General features: G+C 33.2%; 1 protein-coding gene across 1 annotated transcript; it reads left to right on the top strand.

Moving 5' to 3' along the window:
- Positions 1 to 1,799: 1,799 nt before the first annotated feature.
- LOC132559441 (uncharacterized) lies at positions 1,800 to 6,376 on the top strand. Its single transcript, XM_060224060.1, has 8 exons — positions 1,800 to 1,854; positions 2,790 to 2,933; positions 3,590 to 3,631; positions 3,803 to 3,899; positions 4,520 to 4,658; positions 4,983 to 5,067; positions 5,714 to 5,796; positions 6,129 to 6,376. The coding sequence occupies exons 1-8, from the start codon at positions 1,800 to 1,802 to the stop codon at positions 6,138 to 6,140; spliced, it is 657 nt and encodes a 218-aa protein (XP_060080043.1). The 3' UTR covers positions 6,141 to 6,376.
- The last annotated feature ends 4,343 nt before the right edge of the window (positions 6,377 to 10,719 follow it).

Raw genomic sequence — 10,719 nt, 5'->3', positions numbered from 1 at the left:
ACCACCTTTTCTACTCGTTAGATAGCACAGACTTTTTAACATCTTAACACTTAGTTATTAACGATCAAGGTATTCAGGAAAAAGCCGAGAAGGTCACAGCCATTGCACACATGCATGTAACCGTAATGGTATGTAGAATACAAGGAATTTCAAAACCAGTCATTCAAACAGGCACCTGCTGTCTGTCTTCAATCTTTTGAAGTTCTAAAAAGAATTTGAATTCGGGCCTTAAATACATCGATGGTGCTAAGCTTTGAAGACATGCAGTCTTCCATCATTAGAAGTTGAGGCATACTTCAATTTTTTTTAAAAGGGCAATTTTGTTATAACTTAAGTAGGAGGTCTATTTTCACAGTTTTCTTTCCAGTCCAGAGACTAATATCTAATTCCCAATTCATCACTTGTGAGAGCCAATGGCGAGGAAAACTTGCCAATTTTTTTAACAACTTGTAATCAATGTTCAAAATATTTTGTTTTGTACGTGGTGTCTTGTGATTAAAAATGTAATATGTGTTTCATATCTTTAAACTTTTGTTTATATTGTACAATATTGTGTCTCTTATAATCAATATAATCTTGTCACAAGATATCAAGTATGTAATAAGATTTAGAATATAAAACACAAGTTTTACAATATCATTCATGTGATTTTTCGAGTGTAGATCATAAAATTTACAATGTAAAACATGAGATTTATAGCAACAGTTACAATATTAAGAATGTGAATGTTATGAATGTAAATCACAAGATGAAGGCCATGAATAGCAGAGTAAAGAATATGAATCACAGGTTGTGCAATATAAAACTCCCGGTATCCCGGTAGGCGGTAATAGTTACCCCTGACCCCACCTGCCCTGAGGGGACAACTTGCCCCGGTATCTACGTATGCGGTACAAGGTACCCCTGTCTCCACCTATACTGAGGGTACAACTTTCCCGGTATCTAGGTATGCGGTACCAGATAACCCTGTCCCCACCTGACCTGAGGGTACAACTTGCCCCGGTAACCAGGTAAGCGGTACCAGGCACCCCAGACCCCACCTGCCCTGACTTGCTTCGGTATCTAGGTATGCGGTACCAGATAACCCTGTCCCCACCTGCCCTGAGGGTACAACTTTCCCGGTATCTAGGTATGCGGTACCAGATAACCCTGTCCCCACCTGACCTGAGGGTACAACTTGCCCCGGTATCCAGGTAAGCGGTACCAGGCACCCCTGACCCCACCTGCCCTGAGGGTACAACTTGCCTCGGTATCTAGGTATGCGGTACCAGATAACCCTGTCCCCACCTGCCCTGAGGGTACAACTTTCCCGGTATCTAGGTATGCGGTACCAGATAACCCTGTCCCCACCTGACCTGAGGGTACAACTTGCCCCGGTATCTAGGTATGCGGTACCAGGTAGTGATGAGAATTAAAATTGCTTCATTTAATAATAACACAGTTATCTTTGAAATATCGTAAACTGATGATGATGATGATGATGATGATGATGATTACACTGAGATACAATATGCACGTGTCATGTTAAAAATGCAAAAATAAAGCAAATTTAAATAAAAAGATGTTGTAAAGTTGAGTATATAATTCAGATTGAATAATTTAGTGTATGTTGTTTAAATAATTGCTTTTATTTCTTAGTTATATAGTGATATTATTCCACTATGTTCCGGGGAAAAAAGATCGATTACGTGTTTATTTTAGTGATTTCTTACACTATGTACATCAAACGCTTCACTCTAACGACATCTGATGACTATATCACAAGCGTTGAGTTGATCGCGACTATACAGTAAACACCAATGAGCATTTTGTGTGCAAGTTTTAGAGTGTGTCGTTTCCTCCCCCGCCTTCATCGTAAGTAGCCTGCTTTTCCTGTTTTTCGAGTATTTGCCTGTTGAATTGAAGAAAGCGAATCTATCCTATATCGAGCGCTTCTCGAGCAATCACGTTGTTTGCTGTGGGCAAGTCGTCTGTAAAACAAACATTGGCATATTGTGACAAACTATGTCTATTCGCTTCACTTGGGCTATTCTGTCTTTCTTTCTACTGCTTTAGTGCTCTTATCCTTTTTGTGAAGCTGACATAAAAAGTGAGTCATATGAGGCACATTTAGAGATATGGTTGAACTTGAAAGACGGTTTAAAAAAGACGAAATACGGTCAGTTATAGTACTACTTTAACGCTACTGTTCCGACAACAAATTGACTAATAATCATCGAGTGTACAATATATGATAACCGGAAGGGATCAGTTGACAAAATTAAACAGATTGCCATGGTAACAATACTCTGTTACTATGGAATCAACATCAGTTGATCAGCATGTGCATGCAATAGGATGGCCAAAGGATAAGCGGGGATATCGATTTCCTATAATTACCTGCTGACACTGTACAGTAGATAATATTTGATTGAACATGAGATTAATGTATAATTTCTTTCTTGGATATGGGCTTTTACAATCTTGGGACAGACTTCAAAGCTGAGATTGAATGATTTATAGTTGATGTTTATCATACCAGTAATAGCATTTTTAATGGACGATACTCAAAAGGGAGAATAATCAAATCTCAGTAGTGAGATCAGGCTTGCATGTCAGTTTATCATGGATATATCACATAGAAAAAGTAAAATCGGCTCAGAATAAGATCTTGAGAGAATCAATGAAGAATTCAGAATATACACTGTAGGATCTGGTAACTGTGAAAGGAAATTGTTGTAGACTTCATTGCAAGATTGCCCCAAGGATTGTTCAAATTATCATAATTTTGTTTTGATTTACCTCCACAGATTTTTTACCTGTGAGAACCATGTCTTCTGAATCTTCTGACCCTCGACCTATAGTAATGAGTGGACCATCAGGAAGTGGAAAGAGTACACTCCTCAATAAATTGTTTGAAGAATATCCAGACAGTTTTGCCTTCAGTGTATCACGTAAGTACATGTATTAATTTTATTGCAAACATAGTTCATTTTAAATCAACAACTTGTGAAGGAGTAGGAGAGAACCAACATCCTGATTGTCTTTGGTCCTGGATTGGATCATGAAGGAATCAAAGATGGACACCCAATAGTATTCAATAGAGTCACATCAAGGGAGGTAAATACAAATGACATAGAGGATGGAGTATCAAGATCTGAATTCCATGGTTTTTATAATTGTATTGGCTAGCTAGACCTATGATAGTTTGTCTGGCTAGCCACAACATGTAAACCAATAATAAAAACCATGGAATCCAGATCTCCATGCTCCATCTTCTACGTTATTTGTATAGCTCATTTTAATTTCAGTGCAGCATCATTTTTTTGGCAAAATAACATAACAACGAACTTCAGCATCCACAATAATAACTATAGGTAAACTTCAAACAGAAACAACAACTATTTAAATTATATTTTAAGGCAATACTGACAAAGAGTCAAAATAAGACGACAGTTAAAATATATAACTCTACAGATTTCAAATCTTGTACATGTGTTCAAAAGAATGTAAAATCTCTGTCTTTGATTTCATAAAATAGTAACAGAGATGATCTTAAATTGTGTTCTGTTTTGAATTGTTTTATATAATATATTGTATTAATTTCCAGACACAACGCGAAACCCACGGCAAGGAGAAGTAGATGGAAAAGGTATAAACTATATCAATAATTCTAAAACAAAAAAATAAGCAGTCATACATATTGAAAGTATTGTAAACAGTGTGCATTACTGGTATAAAGATATGTTTGATAGTAAAGATGCTATATTACCATGACTTGGAAAAGGATATCTACATATGGTTTTTCTTTGATTTTCCTCAGATTATCATTTCGTAAACAAAGAAAACTTCCTGCAAATGATAGAACAGAATGAATTCTTGGAGCATGCTCAGTTCTCAGGGAACTGTTATGGAACAAGGTATGATTGTAAATACTATGGTAAGATTTCTTCAACTTTTTGTAATGAGATATAGTAGATTCAAAAGATTATTGATTATTGGAACTACAAAATTTGGTTTTGTGTACTTCATCGTGAATTTATAAACTTACATTTTTTACATGATATCAATAATCATGACAAATTCATATCCAAATTTGCACAGGAAATTTAATTCAGTAGAAAAATCAATGTATGAATTCCACAAATAATAGATTTATCATGCCTGTTTTAACATTGATGAAATTGTGTTTCCATAACACTTTTTTGCAAACAGTAGATTAAACATTGAATTAAATGATCATTTGAATTTGATCGAGAGCCATTTGCTAAAAAGATACAAGAAGATGACACAGTCTTGTTGTCAAACTTTTTCTTTGTAAATGAATGTCTCATGGTAGATTTTACAGTTTTGAACTGGGATTGTTAGATGGGAAAATAATAAAAGACTGACAAATTTCTCTACAGATCCGATGTGTAAATCTACCAATCCATGGTAAGCTAGTATAATTGTGCTCTTGTGAAGAATAAGTATAATGATACTTTATTGAATTCAGTTATGGAATGTCTTGCGGTTAACTTACTTAACTAATCGGTTTCAGTAAACGGTCAGTGTTGGACATTCAGGAAACAGGAAGGATTTGTATACTGGATGTGGAAATAAATGGTGTGAAAAGCATCAAGAAAACGGACCTGAATGCCAGATATGTGTTTATACAACCACCAGACATGAAAATCCTTGTAAGTAATATTATCAGCTGTTTCTTAATACATTTTGTGTTTTTGTAATATGGATAGAGAATTTCACCTGTTATAAACCTCAGGACTGATCTTTGGACATACAGTAGAGTAAGTATAACTTGTGATTTTGTTTTGAAGAAAGGAGAAACTGATAGTGTTTTAAACAAAATATTTTCTGATAGAGTGATAAAAAAAATTCTGTCGGTGTTTATAATGAAATCCTGTTTGATGTTTCGAAAATTCCTCAGTAATAATCAGCATTTAAAAGGCAAAGTTTGTGTATAGATATAGAAGCAAGTATGATGTTAAGCGTTATACTTGCAGAAGGCGAGGTTGGAAAATCGAGGCACAGAAACAGATGAGAGTTTAAAAAAGCGACTAGATTCAGCACAGGAGGCACTTGATTATGGTTTGTATATACAGGGTTTGAACTTAAACTGATATACAAATATTTCCATGATTTGGACTTTTAGAGTCCATTATAAGTTACCATGGATACTAGGATGGTAATTTCCTTTATGCCAGCGCACTGGGTGTCTAATGTTGGATATTGTTACTGACCACTGCTGACATTGTGACCGACCACATGTGGCATTGTGACCAATTACAGCTGACATTGTGACCAAAAACTGATGACATTGTATCTTAGAATTACTGACTTTATGACTGACCATGGCAGACATTGTGACTGACCATGGCAGACATTGTGACTGACCATGACTGATATTCAAAATGACCATTACTGACAATGAGAATGACCATGGCCGATACTGTGACCAACCATGGGTGTCATTGTGTCTGATCATGGCTTATAACAAATTTTGTTTGATTATAACCGACATTAATTGTGACTGACCATGACTGACATTATGTCTGACCTCGACTGAAATTGTAGCTAGCCATGACAGATGTTTTGACTGAACAAAACTGATGAAGAACTGACATCTCTTTTAAAAAATCTGCACTTTGCAGTGCATAGCTTTTGTTTAACATCAGAAATAATCTTTTCACATACTTTATTCTTTTGTAGTAATTGAATGTCATTTTCCTTTCAGCCAATGCAGGGGCATATGATTATGTGATAGTGAACGACGTCTTGGATAAAGCCTATGGGGAGCTAAAAGATATAGTGAAGGATGTGAGTGTCTGTATATCACATTAATAAAGTCATTCAATAGTTTCTATGGTAACTAGCAGATTTGGGTCAGTATCTGCAGTATAACAGTTGGTCAAAACAATTTTTTTGGTGACATAAATTGAGGCATATGACATTAATATATTAAAGTTGGTGTCAACAGGGCCACACTCTAATTTCTTTGTTGGAATATCTAGGTCTAGTTTCCAGTACAATGAGGACCACATAAGGTTTTGATTAATCTGTATTATTTATTTTGCTAATTTACAGGTTTTCATTTTTTTGTTTAATTGAACTATACAACATAAATGTGTTGTTTCATTGTATACTTGCAGGATGTTAAATAAATAAGTGAGGAAAGATGAAGAGCCGGGAAGATGATAAATATTTCAGTTTGGCTGAGATGAAAAATATTAAAGATGTAGCATTTCTTTTAATAAAATTATATTTCGAGGATTGAAGGCTGGCTGGTAAGAGTGCTGGTCAGTTTATTGGAATATTTGATATTTTCCCTATATTTTTAACCCTTGTTACAATTTTCTTGTTAAAATTTTGTTTAGAATTTTATTGGGTCTTATTATGTTTCAAAGTATAGAAAAAAGATTTTTTGAAATTAATTTGAATTTAAGCTACTCATTTGTATTTGATAGCAGAATCATTCTGTTGAAAATTTTCAACTGAATGGTCATTTTGTGATCAAGGTTATTTGATAATATACTTAGAATATGAACATTGTCAGTGAAAGTTAAAGTTCAAACTGTTTGATTTACAACATTTTCGATTGAATCTCAATCCCTCTACACCGGCACCTGTTTTCAGGGTAAAAATATGTTACAGACATTTTGAAACATTTGTGATATGAAAAGGAATTGGATCCTTATGATTTGGAGGTAATTTAATAAAACAAACATTTAGATTTGTTTTTGCTATTGGGCTGTTTCAATTAATGTGGTTGATGTAAATTAATTTTTAAGCATGAGGAGATTCAACATAGCTGATTTGGGATTTAATGTGTTTCCATCCTCTTAAGTTCGCATATTAGCATAAGATATATTTCTCATTGCTGTGTTTTAAAGCTCATCTTTTTTTATTCTTTATTTTATTTTCTTTATGGGAGGGGGAGATGGGATGGGCTATTTTATTGTTTTGGACAATCAGTTTTGTTACAAATTGGATTGCATTGTGGTCGTGAATATTTTACCATACTTTACGTGGCAGGTAGAGTTATTGATTCTCTTTCTCTTAATCTACGTGGAGACATTTCTTTATTTTCATGATATATCTTCATCAGCAACATATTCAACTCGATGTTCTAGTATATTTCAATTTTACAACGAGAGAACGGGAGTTTTCAATATTTTGTGCATTGATATATAATATACAATATAAGTGCTTTCTCAGGAACGTCTTTTGATTTTTTTAAACTTCAACATGTATGTTATCTTTTCACCACCATGAAAAATGATTGTGTTCAACAGATTTGGTGACAGGAAAAAACTGATATTTACAAAGATGCAATTTAATGACAAAAGCAACAGAGTTCTGAGCCAGAAATACATGGAAAATGTCGAAAATATTCTAATTACCCCCGCTAATACATACTTTAAAACTTCAGATGGTTTGGTCTTTTGTTTACATAATGCTCTAAATATTGTAGAAAAACACTTAAAAAATTAACTTCATGTATATATGATCACTCACATGAAAGTTCCAGATTCTTGAACATTTATTTATGATATATATGTGTCATTGTGTTTATAACCTCTTTCTTGTAATGTAATTTATTATTGAAAATTTCAGTATGCATTATCATTCTTTTAAAATGTTCCTTTTTTCTTTTTTTTTTCTTCATTTTTGAGAAACGTTTTCTTTCAAGAAAACCAGTGCTTTGTTATGGATGTGAAATGCTTGAATTTATATCAGTGGGATATAGAAGTTATATTACATGTATATAAGATATACAAATGCCTTTAGGGACAGATAGCCTTGGTGCCTTGTGTTTTGTAGAATCTTAGTAAGTTTATAGTCACCTCTCGCCTGTTAATCACTCAACACTTTGTATACTCAAAAAAATTGTTGCTTATAGTGATGGATTTCGTTGATTTCATGGGAACTCTTTAATTACAGATTCACATGTCCACAAACTGTCAAAATTAGAAGATGTAAACTTATTGTGCTATATGTATCTATTAGAGACTAAAAATGCATACGTAGGGCACATTTTCACCTGTGCATGACCCTAAATAAGTTATATTATGTAACAAAATGTCAAAACTGTAAAAAAAAAAAAATCTACAGAACAGACTAGATGCTATCTTTCCCTGAAGGTCCTATTACTATTGTCTCTAATGTCTGTAACAGATTTCAATATATGTTGTAGGTTGCCTTACATTCCCTTAGTAGACTTTGTAGCAAGGATATACTTCAAGTATATTCTTTCTCTCGTGTATTGCTTATCACTATACAACTAATGTCTAAGAGACATTTGTGGTTGGGTTATATGAATTTAATGTAATTTTGACGTCTCATATTTCCTTTAGAGTAAATTTAGCTGAAAATATTCTGCATAATAACAACACTTCATTAACATTCATTAACTCTCAATTTATTTGTGCAGTTTTGGTTTTTGTCTCGATAACCGTGACTTAGACAAAAAATAAAATTGCAGATAGTCAAAACCCATTGGAACACATTTGACATAGGATGGTGTTATGCAATATGATCATACTTTAAAATGGCAATTTTGAACATTATGTTCTTTTAAAATATGTATATGATAAATATAGATATCAATCATTTATAGATATGAATCATTTGTAAATATGAATATCAACTTTTCGTAATTTGCACATTTTGTGTGGAGTAATTCTGTCAAATTTTATTTGCATTTAGAAAATAAAATACCATGTGTATTGAGCCTTTCTTATGTATAACACCTTGTTATATTGTTAAAATAAATAGAAAAACAAACACAAGATAGGCTCGATCATTGATTTACCACCATTTAAGCAACCAAGTAAGGGAGACAAATCCATTGTTTTTCTGTTGTCATTGATGTCAAGGCTAGTGTTTTGAAAATGTGAAGAATTTATACAAATGTTATCCATTATAAAAACGGAAATTTTAAGTAAGTCCAGTTTTTGGATGAAGTTTTGTAGACTTTTCATGTTGCAAGGGTCACATGTCAAACATTAACAGGAAGACATATTTTTACAAAATTCACAGATTTTGGAATAAGTCTTCACTTTTAAGTATGATTTCACATTCTGTTTACACATTTCGTCGGTAGTTTCTTACTTGTCTCCCAGGATTTGATCCTCTCCACACCATCTTAACAACTTCGTAGAATAGCATGTTTGAATTTTCACCACGTTTCTCTATTTAAGTATGATTCTTGAGATCAATTCAAATTGATTTTATACGAAAGGCTTTGAGGAAAATTCTTTTCCTGTCATGTTTAGGGTTTTGCTTTAGGTTTCACTGTTCTTGTATGTTTATCAATGTCTCACTCAAGATTTCAGAAAAAATTTTATTGCAAGATTATCTTAAATGCATTTGATTTCACATCAATCTTTAATTGTTGTCCACCTTGCCTAATTGCCAATTAATAATTTTACTTTTGATTGTTCATTATCTTAAAAAAAATTTTTTCTCAGGATATTGGAATATTGCAAAACGGAATTCATCCAGGTAGTGTTTAGGACACTAAAATCATACAAAGAGAAAGCCTCCAGTATGTTATCTTATATGTAAACAATTCTCAATTATCCCACAAAACTATACAAATTTTATACTACTAACATATCTCACAAGGAGAAGTCTCTAGTATTTTGCAATAATTGTTTTGCAATTATTAGTTTCTGCGTTGTTTTCGCTTCTTGGGGCCAAACATCCGAGTTTAATGTCTAGATTGCTTTTGAAGTCTATGTGTTTATTTTATTGTTACATGGCACACTAGTATTAGAAATCTTTATATTTAATTCTACCAGCATGTATATCTGTTAAGTCTTACGTAGTTATTTATGTATTGATAGTGACTTTGATGATTTTGTTTAATAAACAAGGATCATTTAATGAATTTTTGTTGTTTGTTTATTGTCGAGTCTGCAAATAGTTTTTTTATTGAAACTTTACTAGGCAAATATCTATCTGAAAATCTGTCCTTTATTATTGTCAAGACCATAACAAATGAATACTATAGATCACTTGTATTTCACGTCAGATTTATTTTCGCATTAGTAAGTGAGGAGAGTCAAGCACCAATTCAAATCCCTTGTGATTATTTGTACAAAAATTATTTTCATGCTATCACTGCTGTTTCTGTCACCAATACCAGATGTCTATATACAGCCTGCCGTTTGCGAGTTTAAAGTCTTTCTCGACCAGCCATCACAAAACCAGATACTCGCGAATATTTCTGAAGAGGTAAGTTTGTAAAGTGAAGTATTTGCGAAATTGAGGTGATATTTAGTAGTTGATTATTGTAGTATACAATCAATACAAACAGGGTTTGTTACCCAGAACAAAAGTGAAAAAAAGTTAAGGGATGTCTGACCTAGCTTGTGGGTTTTCCTCGGAAACTTAAGTGTCAGATTGACATGAAGAAACCTGGTAAGTAGGTGACACTGTCCAACATTAATCTTATAAGGATTGACTAGCTTAAGATTGAGCCAACAAGAATTATGGTGTTTTGTGATTGTTTTAAAAGTATATTGAAGTATTTCAGAGCTACATAACCTCCCTTTTTACCTATAAATTCTGGTAGTTTATACCGATATATTGTCAATAGTGCAATATTACTGTACAGTCTCCTAAATCACTAAGTGATGAAACAATTAATTCCTCCATATTTATCTGAAGTATATATATATATATATTGTATAATATACAGCTAGGAACAGGGGGAAAAAAAAACATCAACATGTA

Source organism: Ylistrum balloti, unplaced genomic scaffold, assembly GCF_031769215.1.
Source record: "Ylistrum balloti isolate Yb309-2 unplaced genomic scaffold, AGI_CSIRO_Ybal_v1 Utg370912, whole genome shotgun sequence".
In the NCBI taxonomy this organism is placed as follows: Eukaryota; Metazoa; Mollusca; class Bivalvia; order Pectinida; family Pectinidae; genus Ylistrum; species Ylistrum balloti.
Note: the sequence above shows the minus strand (reverse complement) of the source record. Positions and strands in the feature narration are given on the sequence as shown.

What these genes read in the sequence shown, in the direction of transcription:
- LOC132559441 (XM_060224060.1), top strand. Translation starts at nt 1,800, where the DNA reads ATGAGCATTTTGTGTGCAAGTTTTAGAGTGTGTCGTTTCCTCCCCCGC. An exon ending in TTTCCTCCCCCGCCTTCATC is followed by an intron (nt 1,855 to 2,789) that starts GTAAGTAGCCTG and finishes TTACCTCCACAG; the next exon opens with ATTTTTTACCTGTGAGAACC. An exon ending in CACCAGACATGAAAATCCTT is followed by an intron (nt 4,659 to 4,982) that starts GTAAGTAATATT and finishes TTATACTTGCAG; the next exon opens with AAGGCGAGGTTGGAAAATCG.